Raw genomic sequence first — 17130 nt, 5'->3', positions numbered from 1 at the left:
CACCAGGGCGTCATCCAAAATTCCGGGCATGCTACCGGAAGACTCTGACGTCAGCCGTTTTGATGGCATTAATTGGTAGGGAGCAAGGTCGATCTTTTTGGATTCTCAGATTGGTCCTATCCTCAGAATTCATGATAGAAATATTACAGTTTTCAATTTTTCCCAGCCTCGTCACATGACTAGCAGCCTTGCTTACGTCACATCATTGAGGTGCAACTTCGTCTTCTCCCCATTGTTTTGATCTGATATTCAAGTTCATCATCAACTATATCATCTCCACAAACCATGACCTAAATTTACAATCTCATCCACGAGAACAGGTCCCATTAATCCTCCTCACCGCTCAACATGCTCTCTATTTCCCAAAAGTTGTACCAAATCCCCTTCCTCTCCTCGCTCCTGAATCTCACTCCCTCACTCCATCATCACACGAACCACCACAACCACTGTCCCAATCCTCCAACGCTCTCCTGCCCCTTCCCCCTCCCTCGCAGCATAGATACATGCTGCTTCAATCATCCATCAGGACACTTTCTCCAGACGCAATTCTGGGACACCTCACCAGCCCTCGGCCCCAATGACTCCTGGACGATCCACGGACTCTGGCCGGATCTATGCACCGGTGGCTTTGACGCGTACTGCGACTCGTCACGCTCACACCACGACATCCGACGTATCCTGCACGCGCTGGGGCCCGAGCTGACAGACGACCTTCTCGCGTTTATGGACAAGTACTGGCTCTCGTTGTACGGAGGGAATGTGCACCTCTGGACTCACGAGTGGAATAAACATGGAACGTGCATTTCGACTCTGGAGCCGGCGTGCTATGGCTCTAACTCCGACGACAAGTCAGACACCACTAATCTCGACGTGCTTGACTACTTCGTACACACGACATCGTTGTTCAAGACGCTCGACACCTATGCCATACTCGCGGACGCCGGCATCCTGCCGAGTGAACACACGACGTATACGCTGCGCGAGCTTGAAGATGCCGTGGAGTCATCCACGCACGGCTTTCCCGTCACGTTCCGTTGCAATCGTTTCGGCGAACTTGATGAGGTGTGGTACCATTTCAGCGTGATGGGTTCGATGCGGCGACGGTACGGCGACTCGAAGACGGGGATGGGAGCAGACAACTACGGCTCACCGACCCTCAATGCTTCAACCGTCCGTGAAATCTTCATCCCCACGGCTCCAGACGGCGCACTGTCCAACTGTCCCCGCCGCAGCATCACGTATAGGCCGAAAACGAGTTTTTCCGATCCCAACCCGTCCCCGACGAGCAGCAGCACAGCCACGTCGACATCTACATCCGCGCTATTCGCGGGGAAAGGCCATTTGGAGATTCACATTGTCAACAGGGACGACATATCCGCTCCGTCAAAGAAGGGCTGCCTCACACGCATGGGTGACTGGTACGCGTCAGGGACTTGTGCGACGTTCAGAGCTCAGCCCGATGTAGCTGACCCGGCACATTCGCCACTCTTCTCGCTGTCTTCCAGCTATAGTCCGTGCTTGATCAATCCGACGACGGAGAAGTTTGAATGCACAAAATCCAGCGCCGTCCAGGGGATATTCTCTTCTGACGCAGTGCATCCGAGTATACTGGCATACCAGAACAGGAGCACGTTCTATGCCGATCACATACCGGGTCGGTTTGAGAAAGTTGAGGTCTATGCTAACAATGGGGATGGGAAGAGGGAAGTTGAGTTGGACATTCGTTGGGTATCTATATAAACCCGACTATATACTCTGTACCTTTCTCTAGAGTCGGCCAATTATGCCGGTCGTTGTTGCCAAAGACTGAATACGGCCTTGTTCGATATGACAACCGGGCGCCCATGTATCGAGCAGTCAGCCGTTCCCGACTTATTCCCTAGCGATACTCGAGCTCTCGCTACGTCCCAAGCCCATCCCGCCAACTCGCCGCCCCATCTTCTTCATCTCTCGCATTCCGGCACCAAAGAAACTCTTTAACATTTCCCTACTAATTTGCCGCTCTGTCCCCGCGACGGGTCTTGATCACCTTCTCCTTTCCTTTCCCAGGCATCTTTTCAAACCCCACCCTAGGAGAGACCGACTCCTGACCGGAGGCGGAGGTACGACAAGCCCGCTCTCAAGCATATCAGTCTAGTGACCCAACCGCGCTTTTGTATGCCTTCGCCTCGAAATCGGTGGTTTCAAGTGTGTTCCGACTCAGCATGGAAGCAACGTTGGGAGATGACAGCGGCATTTGGATGTCGGTTTTTACCACACTGAGAGACAACAAACACAGACTCGATCGCCGATGAGGCTCTGCTCCCCTCCAGGCGGCGCAATCATCCCGTTCTTTCATGATCTTGGCCCAAGTTTCACGTGAACACTCAAAATATGAAGTCTTACGCCTGCACGACGACGGTTCACTAGCATTGGGTTTGGAGGCAGAGTTGGCGGGAAAAATATGTTGCTTCTTTGGTAACGAAGGAATGAGCGACGCCAGATCACCGGTTGCCTTACTTTCCGCCAAACTACCTTCCCCATAGAATGCTTTGGGACCACTCGTCATCACAGCTTCGGCATTCACGCTTGAAATTCTGCTCGTTGTCGTTGAAGCATTTCCTGAGGATTGTGACATATTCCATCCAGTCATCAGCTTCAAGCTGCCACAGCTAGAGAGTCTGAACTTTTTTTTTAATGCCCACCCCTGCCTTCAAGTGCGAAACTGCCGGCACGGTGAAGACCTTGACAAGACATTTCCAGTTTCTTCAAAGATGGTATTCGAGTTCCTCAAAGCTTTTCGAAGCTTTGGTTGTTTTGCAAACTGTTTCAGTTCGATGAGTGCAGCTTCCATTCGGGCGTTCTCACTGGCTTCAAATACAGGCTGGGGTCTTGTGTCCGCCAACTCTTTCATTCAAAGCCGATCACTCAACTGATATGACGACCAACCCAGTATGGAAGACTCCCAACGATATATACCTGCTTAGTGCTTAGTATTCTCAAATTCTGGCGGATATTTATGAATTCCTTGGGAACATCCTACCTGCTGGTTATTGTCGTTGCCCAGGCGGGTCTTCGCCAGCGCCGTTCTTATTTGCGAGAGTTGAATTAACGAACAAGAGTCAGTCTGAAGGGGAGTTTCTTTGAGTTTCTCAAGGTGACATGTATTGATAATATCATTCTCTGACAATTTGGTGGCTGATGCAGATTCATTCTTTATCAGAGACGAGGGTATGACCGTACTCGGTTCCTGCAGATTTCTACGAGCTGGATATAATGGTCTTGCAATCGAGGGGCGCCAATGGAAGTTGGCTTTTCTGGTTGAAAGTGTCTGACTTGGCAGGCCGAAACATGATATATGGCCTAGTGTCTGAATTTTGAATAATGGTGGCCCAAGAGGTTGCAGAAAGTGTCTTCTAGGCCTGATGTCGCGAGGGATGATAGGAGGTTGCTCATGGTTTTTAACTTGGGGATGGAGGGGGGATGTCTGGGGATTGGCCGAGGGAGGCGAAGTAATGGCATTGGGACTGCCGAAAGATTGTGTGGAGAATTTTTGAATGTACAGTTGTTGTTGGATGTCCCGAAAGATCTCTCCCCGGACGTTCGTCGTATGAGAGAGAGACCATTCCGAACTTGTCGATAAGAGTCGAGCCATACGACATGATGACGGATGACATGACTTCTGTGCCTATGAAACTTCTTGGAAGTCGGTGACCCCGATACGGAATCTCTCCCACCTCTTGGTACACCCGTTAGTGTGCATAGTATGATGTACCAGGAGTAGGACGTAGGATCGCAGATATAGATGAGCGGCGACTTCTAGCGCTGAGGAAAGCAGGATCATAGTAGTTGACTGATTAGGGCATTACCTTTCGGTATGTAGGATTGACGAGACAGAACAAAAATGAAGACTGTTCTGTACGTATTGGAGATCGCAGTTAAGTCAAACAAGCACAATGAGGGCGCAGGTTGAAGAAGTGTTGGGGAAGAACAGCGCGCGCTCTAATGGGCGTCCTACATTTGGATAGCGTGTCTTCCATTTCCAATTGGGAGCAGCAAAGAGAATAGATTCATTGGGGCCACAAAGTCAGTAGAACCGGCATCTGTTCTCGGAGACGGTCCTCTATTCTCATGGCAGTCCATGTTCAAGCTATGTACCAGATCGTTATTCGTTCGTCAGCCATTCTCCCGCTGAAAGCCTGACAGCGTGAGAGGGAGTCCAGCTGATCTGCATCTTAGTCGCAGTCAGCCTCACGCAGCCTTGTACCGCCCAAATTGGTTAGCATATGCACCAAATCGGATATAGATACCGTCTTGGCATGACGTTAGCCAATGACATCACGACATCTCTATTTGAATGGACTGTGGTGGACGCTGAGATACTTGGGAATTTTTTCAAGGCCACAAGCGAATTCCACTGCACGAATTAATGAACCTCAGAAGAAAATCGAACCATGTCTCAAGAATACAAAGGCCAAGACCTTCTCAACATCGCGGTCCAAGCGCAACAAGACCTCGCGGATCCTAAGAAGAAGCATGGCGCTCAAGATAGTGGCTTTGGAGGCAAAACCGTCCATGGAGGCAGTGTCAGTAGTATGTTCACTCCATGCAATATCCTCAAATCTGGATTATTCGACTAAGCAACTCAACAGCGACCGAGTCCGGCATCGATCAATCTGTAACGAACCAATTCCCCGGAAGCACGGCCAACTACGGTAGCAAGGTGTCTGGAACTGGAAACAACCGCGAAATTCCTTTTGAAGAAGGAGGAGATATTCAAAAAGGAACAGGAAGAATGACCAAGGCGGGAGACTTTGACCAAGGTACCCTGGTGAGGGACCGGAGCACATTGCAACAAAATATGCCGAGCAACATGGAGGGGAAGATCATGTGAGGAGGAACATCAAGAACAGAGCGGATTGAGAAAGGCCTGATTTAAAATGGAACAGATGGCCTTTTAAGTCCATCCTCGATAGGATACAACTCGCCCTATTACCCTAGCAATGAGGATATTGTACAATGTCTAACACAGTCACCCCAGCTCAGGCACACAGCCTGAACCTGGCCCGTTTGCACCTTACAATGCCTGAACGGTTTGGAAAAATCGGTTATTCACCAACCTCTCGTCACTCTTGACCATGTCCCTCATCAACCTAAGCTTCTCCTCTTTGGTAAAGTTCTGACCTTCCACCTGTTCTTTCCATTTTTTCAACATTTCTTTCAATAATATGCTGCCCTCTTCTGCGTCCTCCTTGGAGTATTCGTGTTTCTTTTCGTCACCTATCACGCTGGTGAAATCTTCCAATTCTTCGGCTTTTCGCCGGGCCATGTTGATCACTTTCTCCGGAAATCTCACGAGTTCAGCCACATGAATCCCGAAGCTTTGGTCGCTGACACCAGGTTCGACTCGGTATAGCAGCGTGACTTCTCTCCGTTTGTTCGGTCCGTCGCTGTCGCCGTTGGTCATGGCATCTTTCTGGTCACCAACAAAAGCCACCACGTGGAGATTTTTGACGGCATTGGGGAATTTATCTGCCAGTGCCGTCAATTCGTGGAAATGGGTGGCAAAACAGCCAAATGCACCAATCTGAGCCACGATCTCTTCGCTAATGGCCCAGGCCAGACCGAATCCGTCGTAGGTGCTTGTGCCTCGACCGAGCTCGTCAATGATGATCAAGGAATCTCTGGTGGCACTCTTCAAGATGTTGGCGGTTTCCAGCATTTCAGCCATGAACGTGGAAACCCCTTTGAGTTGTGAGTCGGAAGCTCCGACACGAGCAAGGATACAGTCAAAAATTGTCAACTCGGCTTCGGTGCATGGTACGAAACAGCCAATTTGAGCCATCAACGCAATGCACCCGATGGTCCGAATGTAAGTGGACTTGCCTCCCATATTGGGCCCGGTAATGATCAAAAATCGCGAACGGTCTCGTTTTAGTTCGACATCATTCGTGATGAAATTGACGTCGTCTTGGGCTTCCATGCACGGGTGACGAGCTTCTTTCAAAATCGTGTCTCCCGTTCCACGTTCATGCATCTTTGGGCGCACGTACGCAGTAGGGGCATGCACAGAGACGTGAGCCAGGCTGACCACCACGTCAAGGTGAGATATAATGGCAGCCAGTTGCTCGATAATTGGAGTGTATGACGCAGCGACCGAAACGACTTCAGACACGAGGGAGGACTGTTTTCGATTGTAAGAGCTCGATAGCTGGTCGTGCTCGCGCCTCAACGCTTGGAGTGTCTGTGTCGTGAAATAGACACCATTCTTTTGGGTTGAAATCTCCTGATAGTGGTGTTTGTTTCGGATACAACTCGCTTCATTGCGGGTGAGTCTGAAGCAGTACCCGTGCACTCTGTGATTCTCCAGGAAAAGCTTCTTGTCCAAGTCCTGGTTGAGGTCTTTTCCGGCGCGACGATGCTCAACGTCCATGTCGTGTTTGACCTTGTCGAGCTTAGCTCGGATCACCCGGAGATGGTCGTCAAATTCTGGCTTAATGATGAATTCGTGTCGGTCCAGAGCATCCAGGTCGACCGTCGTTTCAACCATTTCAGCCAATTTACCCAGAAAGCTGGATAAGTCTTTCAACTTGGACGTGTATTGTTCCTCCAGCGGGATTTGATACCGCTCGTCGACGACAGTTTCCAAGGCTTCAATGAAGCCAGGCAGCCGGATGACAACCTGATAGGCACGGACCACGTCCTCTAGATTGGCCAGTTTGCGCTGGAACTTCTTAGCTAGACGATAAAGATCCGGTATCGAGCGAAGATGCTCTTCTTGCATGGTTTGGCGGAGTTCTGTGTCGGTCACGAAAGCCTCCACCAGGTGCTGTCTCTTCTCGATCTCCGACAGGCTCATCAGGGGTTGCTTGAGCCATTGGGCCAGTAATCGACCTCCTATAGGAGTCTTGCAATGGTTAAGGAGACCAAATAGGCTCATACTTTTCGACCCATCCCTTGGGCCCGGCATCAGATTGAGAGCTCTGAGCGCAGCAGCATCCAATTTCATGAACTGGCTTAAATCATGCTGGTACAGCTGGAATTGACCAAAGTTGCTCGGATCTGTCAGCACGCCCAAGTATTTGACCAGAGCAGCGGCACTGCCCATTGCGAGCTTGAGATCTGTCTGAGGCAGCAGTCCGATGGCGTTCTCCCCTTTGAGAAGTCGTGCCAGATCTTGCTCGATGTCTCTGGTTCCAAAGTCGGCCGCAGATCTCTCAGAGATGGCAATGCCACACGACTCCGCAATTTGTCGTATCTTGGCGAGCTCAACATCCTTTTTCTGGCCATCACTGGCCACGACACACTCTTTGGCGCCGAGCTGAATGAGGAGACTCTCGAAGTTGGAGTAAAGGTCGTTGTCCGGAAATTCGCTGACACCAAGTTCTCTGGCACTCGCGTCGGCAAAACAGACGCCCACATTTCTTGCCTCGCTGGCTTTGGCGCTGACCTTGACAGCGAGAATGATGGGTGCACTATCGCCTTGACTGTCCAAGCCGGTACCCAACTCTTCCTCGACCGCCTGCAAATTTCCTGGGCTGGCCTGACGCACCAGTTTCCATTGGCCCTTCCCACTTGCCTCCCAGATTTCTACTCTCTTCCCAAGTTTGAAGAGTGCTTCTCGAAGGAGATTTCGGAAAACCGTGGTCGACATTGTCACACTGGCCAAGGCGTTGTCGCTGCGACCGAGATTCCTGATGACCGCGGTCGTCTTATAGACTGTTCGGGCGATGAATTCCGCATCTTCTCCGTGTGCCGAGTACCAGTCGGTTCGATCGAAGACGCGAATAGTGTTGCTACCATCTGGCTTGGGAGGTAAGGAACGAAAGGTGTGGATGAAGCCACCCTCATCATCGACCTGTTTTTGAAGAAGCCCGTCAGTGTGGCGGGATGGTGTCGAGGAACGGTCTTACCTTGAGTTCTGGTCGGGACGACATCTTGAACTGAGTTGATGGTGCGGCAAAAGGTCGTCGTGAGTGATGGCGGACGATTTCATGGAACGCGGGACGCGATTCTCACGCGTAAAGTGGCTAAGACGCGATGTCTTGGCCGAGGTTGCGGGGCCGGAGGGGACTCGTAGGCAAGGACCTTTGAGGCTCATACAAAAGGGGCTTCCGGCATCCAGGCTCTAAGTTAGGCCCCCCCGGGCTGCCCAATTCGATGCATGTACGGAGGGCTGCCAGATCACTGCCATCATAACCGATTACATGAGCATCTCAGGCGCTATCAGCCTCCTCTCATCGTCTCTTCAAAGCGATGGTGAATTTCAGTGATCATCTATTATCACGGCACTCTCATCCAGATCATTTGCCCCAGACCCGTCCCAGCATGCTTGATCTTTTCTCTTTTCATGAGTCATTGTCGCCTCAGGCTCGCTCTTTTCTCACTTCTCGTGTGCTCTCGTGCCTGCTGACAACATGACAAGCCTCGTGCCTTCCAACCATTTCGTATAGTACCTGCTGTGTGATCAGCTACTATGATACCTCCTGCTTCAGTTTCGATCATCTCTCTCATTTCCTCCCCTTCTCCCCCAACATCCATCTCTCATCACATGCCCATCAAATCCTCTCATTTCGTATCTGGCACGCTATCATTACTGTTTCCCCCAGTCACAAGATCGACCCATCCCCAAATCCTTTGAACTTTCCTGCTGTCGCAGATCTTTATTCATCATGACCAGGTCAAGAGGAAGGCGGCGCTCCTCGACCGCGTCGATCAAAAGGCCCATGAATTCCCTCTCGAAGCTGGATCCCGCAGAGAAGGAAATTTCTATGACATTGAAGAGAGATTGCCAAAACGCTACACTAGGTCCGAGATGGGCTTCATCGGCAAGGGCACCGGTATGTCGTAGACCGCATGCCTAGATGATAAGGTACTGATCTACAAACAGGTCTTTTGAGCTTGCGCAATCCATTTGGCAAGAAAGCAACCCCGACGGAGAACATCGTATGGCTCTTGGATAACACCGCCTATAGGCCTACCAAACCTGGGAAAGATTCGGCTCAACCTTGGGAGGCCGAATTTGTGGCTTGCTTTTTCCGTTCTGGGCGAAAGGACTTGACAAAATATGTCGGCAGCATCGCTGATCTGCTTGGTCTAGATGGGAAAGTGGGTGGCGATCCAGCAGCTCGAAAGCGAATCGAAGAACGTCTCAAGCCTTTCATCATGGCTGTAGCGTCTAGGCGTACGATTGAAATCCAGATACCTTGTCCAAACCCCGATGGCAGTCCTCACAGAAGGCTCCTTGGGCCCTCCAAGCCCAACGGAATCAGCAGCCAGACGATGCTCACGGGGGGATCTGACGATGCCGATGGCAAAACAGTTGTCTGCACCAGTGGCGGTCATATGTTTCCCGACCTGAAATGTAATACTCGCTTTGCTGGTCCTGAAGGTTGGGCAGTCATCTCCGACATTGACGACACCATCAAAGTGACCATGACATCGACACCTACTGGAATCCTGCAATCCACCTTCGCCGACATTCCCAAAACCATCCCCGGAATGCCAGAATTCTACAAGATTCTGGATGATTCATTCCGATCTCCCGCCTGGTTTTTTATCTCTGCGTCACCTTACAATCTGTATCCATTCCTCCGTCAATTCGTCAATTGTTACTATCCCCAAGGGACCATCATCCTTCGTGACGCCTCGTGGATGAACTTCGGATGCCCGCTTCAATCCTTCACCCAGGGTATCCAAGAATACAAGACTAACCGTATCGAAAAGATACAATCCTGGTTTCCGAAACGGAAGTTCATCTGTATTGGCGACTCCACCCAGTCAGACCCAGAGGTGTACGCACAGATGTATAAGAAATATCCCGATTGGATCAAAGCAATCTACATCCGCAAGGTGACGGATATTCCCCATATGGAGAATAAGAACAAAAACGAACGTTTCATCGACGCCTTCAAGGACGTGCCGGATCACATCTGGCGAGTGTTTGTCCAACCACAGGACCTGGCTGATCATGTCAAGCATCTGGCCGGTGAGGCGCATTTGGACATGATTGACCACTTGCTGGGTTTGTAGTGCCCAATCGAACGTGAGATGAAAGCCCAATCCTCCGAGTCGAATATCAACCTCCCGGGGAAGCTCGTACACCTGAGGCAGGGACTCGACGATCACCGGGTCTAGCACCAACAAAGGAATGGAACGCAGTGAGCCAGGATTTAGGAGCGGTGAGAAAAGGATATGTCGGCCCGTACACAAAGGCATGTCATCACGGGGGGAGGGAATTTGGGATCCGGAGCGAAAAGCCGTCGATACTCAATCAGGTTACCACATCTCCTCAGTGATGGGATCTATGATCGAAGTACTTGTAACCTACATGAAGGGCGGGATGAGCATAACACTGACGCGAGGTGCTCTTTATCTCCAAGAGAACGGTTGTGGCGTTCGACGGATACTTTGTTGACTGTCGATCTTGTCAAAGGCATGGACGAGAGTGATAGGGTTCCTCAGTAGCTTCCTAAAGAAGCAAGACTAAGTCTAAGTTGTATCTGGTCCCTTTGGAACAAGGCTGAACCGTGAACCAGTAGCCAAGCCATCTCTCCAAGTTGGTAATTCGTGCCGAGCCGGAGTTTTTTTGGCAGCCTCGCCACAACATGCCGCAGGAACTTGGGAGCGCGCACTGGCCCTGCGAAATTCATTTCTTGAAGACTTGAACGCCAACCCCCGCGGTACACCCCAACAAGCGATCTGCGTGTGTGAAATCCGTCCAAGATGCCTCAGGGCTTCGACAAATGCAAGGAACGACCTGCGCACATTGACGAAATCCTTAATGGTCTGAATCGATACAACCCTGAGACCACCACCACTTTTCAAGAATATGTCAACCAACAGTGTGAAGAAAAATTCTTCGATGCATACGCCTGCCTGGCGCTGCTCAAATTGTAAGAATTCCCCTTTGCAAGATCGCCGAACTTGTCTGTTTCGATGATGAAGAGATTTTTCATACCACGTTTCCTATTACCTGACTGGTCCTTCGGGAATTATGGAGAGTCGAATTATTAGCTCTATCTGACCTTTTATGTCCCCGATTACTTTGTTGTGTCGAATTTTGAATGACAGGAGAAATGCTGACCTGCCACGAATCAGATATCAATTCAACCCACAACTCCTCCACCCGGAGACGGTCACCAACATCCTCGTGAAAGCCTTGACTGTGTTTCCCTCACCCGCCTTCTCGCTGTCCCTCGCGCTCCTCCCTCCTTCAACAATCCCATACAACCCTGGCAATACCTCAATGCCCACCACCGATCTCACAGAGTCGATACAAAAACTCACGCGTTTAAATACGTTGCTTGAATCGGCACAGTATGATGCATTTTGGTCCACGCTGGAATCAGACGACTTGTACTCAGATCTCTACGCCGACGTGGCCGGATTTGAGGATCTGGTCCGAATACGAATTGCAGGTGAAGTGGGGAAGACCTTTCGATCAATCGACCTGGGAGTGCTGAGTGGGTGGCTTGATTTGCGAGGAGACGCGTTGACCAAATTTGCTCAGGGTGCTTGTGGCTGGAAAGTCAGAGGACAACAAGTGGAAATACCATCGAACGCCGAGAACGAGGCAAAGAGCGAGGTCAAGAGCGAAAGAGTAGGTGTGGAAATGTTTGGTCGGGTTTTCAGGAGAGGGTATGAAGCACCGGCGTGAGAAACATAATGGGGGTCCCTCATGTTTAGTGGAAAATGGAATCTCCGATGAGATGGAATGATCTGGGGAGAACATGATGCAGAAGCCAGGAATCGGCCGAATTTCGGTAGCCTGGAAGAGTGATCAGGCATCACATGGCTTGAGAGGAAGCTGCGGGTTGAAAAGAGGATCTCTGGCCTCCTATTGAGTCTTTTTTAGGAGGGGAGAAAATTCACGAGCCAGTCGAGGGCATGGTTCAAGCCTCTTGTTATTGTTGGCTTCCAGGTGGATGTCGTTCCGCCACCGTTGATATGTAAGACATGATCAATGGGTAGATGTTGATCGAAGCAAAGGTGCTTGAGAAGACCAACCCTCAAAAGGTGTCTCTTTAAGAACTTTGCTCTCTCGTTCAAGCCGTTTCGCTGCGTTGTCACGTGCCAACTGCGTCCTGCCGTTGAAAGTTGGCCAACTCGCTTGACATCAGGTGACATGGCCATCTCGTGTCGCTCAGCTGCCTTTTGCCTCCATTACCCCCTTCTATTCAACTTCATCACATCGCCAAAAAGCTACTTCGCCGTCTCTGTGTCTTATTTATTATCTTGTACCTCTGTTCTGATCTTTACATCTCTCTTCCCTCGCACCGGACCACGGGACCCCACTTCCACATGCAAACCCCTTAGACGACCCGACCGACCACTTGAAAGTCTCCCATCTTCCTGTTCCTGCCCATCATGATTGCGCCGACGCCAAAATCTCTGCTTTTGCTTCATCTTCCGGACGAGGTTCTTATTACAATATTCAGTTTTCTCGACTTTCGGACCCTGTGTGACGCTATTCTTGTGTGCAAACACTTTGATGATCTTGCCGAACCCTTCTTGTATCACACTGTCCAAGTGCTCAGTGGACGTCAGGCCGAGGCCCTATCTGCTGGTTTGCACGCAAATGCTCGCCGTGCTACTTGGATTCGTTCTCTGCTCGTCTCCACTAAGTTTGGAGAGGACCCAGGCTTGGGCACTTTACCGCCTCACATTGGCCGAATGCGGAACCTTCAGCATTTATGTCTCGAAACGCCCGACTGCAATGCCAAGTTTCCGGAAGAGAGGGTGGTTTGGGTCAACCTGCAGGACCGATATGAGCGAATTTTTGAAAGTGCCTCTGCTGTCGTGCCCAGAGCTGATGAGAGGGCTTTGCCCAATCTGAAAACTTGTCTGTTCATCCCACTAGCACGTTGCCATGGTTTCCTTAGCTAATGGTCCTGTTTCAGGCACGTTACACTTTGTCGATGGACAAAAGGAACTCTATTCAATGACGAAATATGCCATGCTCTTCTTGCATCCCAAGTTAAGGTCGCTGACCATGTCTTGTGCGAGTACCGACTTTCCCGACAGATTGCTCACAGCCTTCCAAGACGATGAAACTCTGGCCAAATCCACCAACCTGGAATACTTGCACCTCGAAGAATGTGACATCTTCTCTCCGTCCCTGGCGGTCCTCCTGAGCTTCCCCCGCGCGCTGAAGTCCCTCAAAATCAGCGAGGGGATTCGCTACGATGGCATATTCAATGCCAGAAACACTCGCATGCATGGAAATGTTTCTCCAGGCCCCTTTGTGGACGCCATAGCCCAGCACTGCAGCGATTCGCTCGAATTTCTGTCCTTGAGTTTGGGATACTTGAGGCAGGGGTTTCAGCACATCAATCAGCCCAGCCAGCATCTCAATTTGACCGGGTTTCGTGCAATCAAACAACTAGATCTTGATGTTCGGACGGTCAATCTAGTCAGGGTCAGGGCCGGCTGCGACCACGCTACTTGGCGCAGACTTCCCCCCAATCTAGAAACCCTCAAGGTTTTTGGGATTCCGCTAGGTGACCGACCTCCGTTCCAGGCTCGGAGGAGGGTCTGGTTTCCCTTTGAAATTTGCATAGCCACCGATAAAGCAAAACATGGAGTTCGGCTGCTGAAAAATCTCATCTATTCGTATGAATATTACCGAGAAGACGACGAGATCCCGAGATTGAGCATATCTGACGACGGTGATACTGTGGAAGGGATCAGCGAAGTTCTTATCGCCCATCGACGAATGACCGAAAAGTGTCGAGAGTTGCAACCTACCCTTAAGAAAGCCGGCGTGAGATTGGAGATCGAAATGGTTGCTTTACCTAACGGGTTCATACCCCCATATTTGTTCCAGGAGGACAAGCCGAAGTATTTCACTCTCTGGGAATCCACTCCGCGATCAGCGTGATATCGATAACGGACGTGTACTGCGACAGCAATTTTTCATGGGTTGTCACGAATATTACGAGCGTTAATGGCACGGACATGATTGCGGCCGCAGAGCGGAACAACTACACGAAAACAGACGTACGGTTTTGCGCCAAGTGGTGGCTTTGAATGAGCACACCAGAAAGCAGCCTTGTCCACACGGACGTATTTGTCGACGAAAGTCGGCTAGAAGTTACGCCCGGGGGTTACGTAAGATTAGTAACCACTAGAATCCGGTTTGACTGGCCCAGCGAAAGAAATCCATTACTACCACTGCCGAAACAGGGTTCCCGGCCCTTCCGACAGCTTCGGTTTCCACCTGTCTGCAGTCGACGGCGATTTCTGTCGTATCTGATCTGTAAGTTGACTCATCTACACGCCCTAACAGAGGCAACTTACCGAATAGCCTCGCAGGAGGGAGTCACGTGACATGTCCATGTTCAGGCGCACTGGTTGAGTCTTTTCCCACCAGACGGTTTTACAAAGCGAGCTCCCCAGCTGCTGACAAAGTCGCCAGATTTTGGGTTTTATCAGAGTTTACGGCCCTAAAGCCACATCAAGGTCGTGTCCGATGAATTCGTATCCATTCTCATCGCAATCATTGGTCTGCCAACAACTGGAACACCACGTGACGAGGAAATGCCTTTCCCAGAAGGATTAATAACCGCCATTGCGTGAGAAGTGGCTGGTTTTTCATATATTAAAAGGGAGACGTCGGGTCATCACTTTTTTGTTTGGTATCTTCACTCGTATTTCTCCCTTTCTCCGGCCGTGTTCTTCCAACCCTACATAAGAACCCTTCAAGATGGGCAGCTCCGTGGCCGATATGATCCAAGACTCCGCTTTGGGACAGGCCATTAGATTCATCACGCGGAACAAAGCATTCGCCTTCCCTGAAGATGATCCTAATTTCAAAATTCCTTGGGAAGAAGCTCCCGCATCAGTGAAGGAAAAGGAGATCGACGTTGGCCCAGACGCAAGCCGAATCACCAGCAATGATACTACTCCAGCGACTCTTTCGCACCAGAATTCCTTCCTCCATCATGAGGATGTCGAAGCCCCACCAGCTCTGAGCACAATTCCTACAGCTCGTTCGTTGGCTCGCAGCCAAGTGGGCACGGTCACAACCAGAACCAGGACCAGAGAGCAAACACTGCCTTATTCACGAGAACGTTTTGAAGTCGAGCAGGAAGAAGCTATCGAACGTCAACAGAGCAGCGTGATTGCCCCTCAAAGAACCGCCGACGGCGTCATTCTCGTGGACTGGTACACTACCGATGATCCTGCCAATCCGCAGAACTGGAACAGTTGGAAAAAAGCATGGGTAACTTTTGTGATTTGGCTGTATACCTTCGTTGTCTACGCCGCAAGTGCCATCTACACTTCGGCGGAACCACAGGTCATGGAGAAATTTGGCGTCGGCACGAGCAAGGCTGCACTGGGCTTGAGCATCTATGTACTCGGATACGGAACTGGACCGATGGTATGTCTCACTAAAATCTCACCCGGTTCAGCGCATGTGAGATCCAGATAGCTAACGTCATTGTGTGTTATTAGTTATTCTCTCCACTCTCAGAAATCCCCGCCATCGGCCGAAATATTCCCTACGTCGTATCATTTGGCCTGTTCGTTATCCTGTGCGTCCCGACTGCGTTGGCCAACAGCTACGCCAGTCTGCTTGTTCTGCGATTTCTGACCGGTTTCATGGGAAGTCCCTGTCTGGCGACTGGCGGTGCTACAATGGGAGATATGGTATGTCCGGATCACACCCCCTTCGGAATTTTCTGTTTCAGAGCCTCCCAACTTTCTGTCTCGCCGATGACGTGCTCGAATATCTGCAATGACACGCGCTAACGGACCTCCAGTACGGCCTCCTCAAACTCCCCTATGCCCTGACTGCCTGGGTTGCGGCCGCCTTCTGCGCTCCCGCCGTGGGCCCACTGTTATCCGGCTTCAGTGTGGCGGTCGAAGGCTGGCGCTGGGCACTCTGGGAAGTCCTCTGGGGTGCGGCACCGGTCTTTGTGATTATGTTCGCTTCCATGCCTGAGACGAGCGCGAGCAATATTCTCCTCCGCCGTGCGCGGCGCCTGCGCAACCTTACCGGTAATCCGAACATCAAGTCTCAAGGCGAGATTGATCAGGGAACCATGAGCTTGAGCAAAGTTGCAGCAGACCAGATGTGGAAGCCTATTGAGATCTTCCTCAAGGATCCCGCTGTGTTCTTCACCAATATATACACAAGTCTGATTTACGGTGAGTTTCACCCCTCGTCTTTCTTCCGTCCGGGAGACCTCAAGACTAATCTGCCCTGGGTCAGGTATCTACTATTCTTTCTTCGAGGCTTTCCCGCTCGTGTATATCGGAATCTACGGGTTCAACATCGGCGAACTAGGGATCGTGTTCACGTGCATCATTGTAGGCTGCATCATCGGCATCGTCATCTACTGCTCCTATGTCTACTGGTACCTGGAGCCAGACATCAAGAAGAATGGTCTACGTGCCCAAGAACACCGGCTCGTTCCAGCCCTGTTTGCCGTCACCCTGATGCCCGCCGGTATTTTCTGGTTCGGTTGGACCTCCAAGGCCGATATTCATTGGATCGTCAGCATCATCGGCATCACCTTCTATGCCATTGGTGCTTTTGTCCTGTATGTCCCCTCTCCCTCTCCTGTCTCTTTTTGGAACTAAACTAACATCCTCGTCTCCTGTAGCTTCCAATGTATCTTCATGTACCTGCCGCTCACATACCCGCAATACGCAGCGAGTCTGTTCGCGGCAAACGATCTGTGTCGGTCCGCGCTGGCAGCCGGCGCCGTCATCTTCGCACACCCGTTATATGTCAATCTGGGCGTTGGCCGCGGCATCTCTATTCTCGGCGGTCTTCTCGGCGGTGGCGTAATTGGAATCTGGCTTCTCTGGTATTTTGGTGCCAGTCTCCGGGCTAGGAGCAAGTTTGCCATATCTTAGACATTGCAATGCAGCGCTTGAGATTCCATCAGAGCGGAAATATCGCTCGAAGATCATCTCCCTAGGGAAAAGAAACTGTGCCAGGAAAGAGAATGAGATATGTTGAGTGTATGGGTTTTGAATGCGAATCAGTGAAGAAACGAGAAGTGAGCATTTGTCCACAAACCATGGAGGGGTCGGCTTCAAGCAGAGGACGAAGCAACGAGGGCTGGGAGGGACCAGAGAGTTTCAATAATCACTTCGGCGACTATTTTACACTCGATATTACTAGACAATCACAAA

General features: G+C 50.8%; 7 protein-coding genes across 7 annotated transcripts; 6 read left to right on the top strand and 1 right to left on the bottom strand.

Moving 5' to 3' along the window:
- Positions 1-348: 348 nt before the first annotated feature.
- Z518_01839 (uncharacterized protein) lies at positions 349-1740 on the top strand (the record flags this gene model as incomplete). Its single annotated transcript, XM_013418868.1, has 1 exon — positions 349-1740. One exon carries the CDS (start codon positions 349-351, stop codon positions 1738-1740), a length of 1392 nt encoding a protein of 463 aa, XP_013274322.1.
- Positions 1741-4433: 2693 nt separating this feature from the next.
- On the top strand, positions 4434-4873 carry Z518_01838 (uncharacterized protein; the record flags this gene model as incomplete). Its single annotated transcript, XM_013418867.1, has 2 exons — positions 4434-4572; positions 4632-4873. 2 exons carry the CDS (start codon positions 4434-4436, stop codon positions 4871-4873), a joined length of 381 nt encoding a protein of 126 aa, XP_013274321.1.
- Positions 4874-5056: 183 nt separating this feature from the next.
- Positions 5057-7916, bottom strand: Z518_01837 (DNA mismatch repair protein msh-2; the record flags this gene model as incomplete). The annotated part of the gene is made up of 2 exons (XM_013418866.1): positions 5057-7837; positions 7893-7916. The coding sequence occupies 2 exons, from the start codon at positions 7914-7916 to the stop codon at positions 5057-5059; spliced, it is 2805 nt and encodes a 934-aa protein (XP_013274320.1).
- An 878-nt stretch (positions 7917-8794) lies between these two features.
- Z518_01836 (uncharacterized protein) lies at positions 8795-10011 on the top strand (the record flags this gene model as incomplete). The annotated part of the gene is made up of 2 exons (XM_013418865.1): positions 8795-8819; positions 8870-10011. The coding sequence occupies 2 exons, from the start codon at positions 8795-8797 to the stop codon at positions 10009-10011; spliced, it is 1167 nt and encodes a 388-aa protein (XP_013274319.1).
- A 693-nt stretch (positions 10012-10704) lies between these two features.
- Positions 10705-11638, top strand: Z518_01835 (eukaryotic translation initiation factor 3 subunit K; the record flags this gene model as incomplete). Its single annotated transcript, XM_013418864.1, has 2 exons — positions 10705-10874; positions 11080-11638. 2 exons carry the CDS (start codon positions 10705-10707, stop codon positions 11636-11638), a joined length of 729 nt encoding a protein of 242 aa, XP_013274318.1.
- A 710-nt stretch (positions 11639-12348) lies between these two features.
- Positions 12349-13861, top strand: Z518_01834 (uncharacterized protein; the record flags this gene model as incomplete). The annotated part of the gene is made up of 2 exons (XM_013418863.1): positions 12349-12823; positions 12882-13861. The coding sequence occupies 2 exons, from the start codon at positions 12349-12351 to the stop codon at positions 13859-13861; spliced, it is 1455 nt and encodes a 484-aa protein (XP_013274317.1).
- An 825-nt stretch (positions 13862-14686) lies between these two features.
- On the top strand, positions 14687-16848 carry Z518_01833 (uncharacterized protein; the record flags this gene model as incomplete). Its single annotated transcript, XM_013418862.1, has 5 exons — positions 14687-15364; positions 15439-15633; positions 15747-16134; positions 16199-16529; positions 16593-16848. The coding sequence occupies 5 exons, from the start codon at positions 14687-14689 to the stop codon at positions 16846-16848; spliced, it is 1848 nt and encodes a 615-aa protein (XP_013274316.1).
- Positions 16849-17130: the final 282 nt, after the last annotated feature.

Source organism: Rhinocladiella mackenziei (genome assembly GCF_000835555.1).
Source record: "Rhinocladiella mackenziei CBS 650.93 unplaced genomic scaffold supercont1.2, whole genome shotgun sequence".
In the NCBI taxonomy this organism is placed as follows: domain Eukaryota; kingdom Fungi; phylum Ascomycota; class Eurotiomycetes; order Chaetothyriales; family Herpotrichiellaceae; genus Rhinocladiella; species Rhinocladiella mackenziei.
The sequence above is the reverse complement of the archived record's forward strand: the minus strand, read 5'-3'. Positions and strand labels throughout refer to the sequence as shown.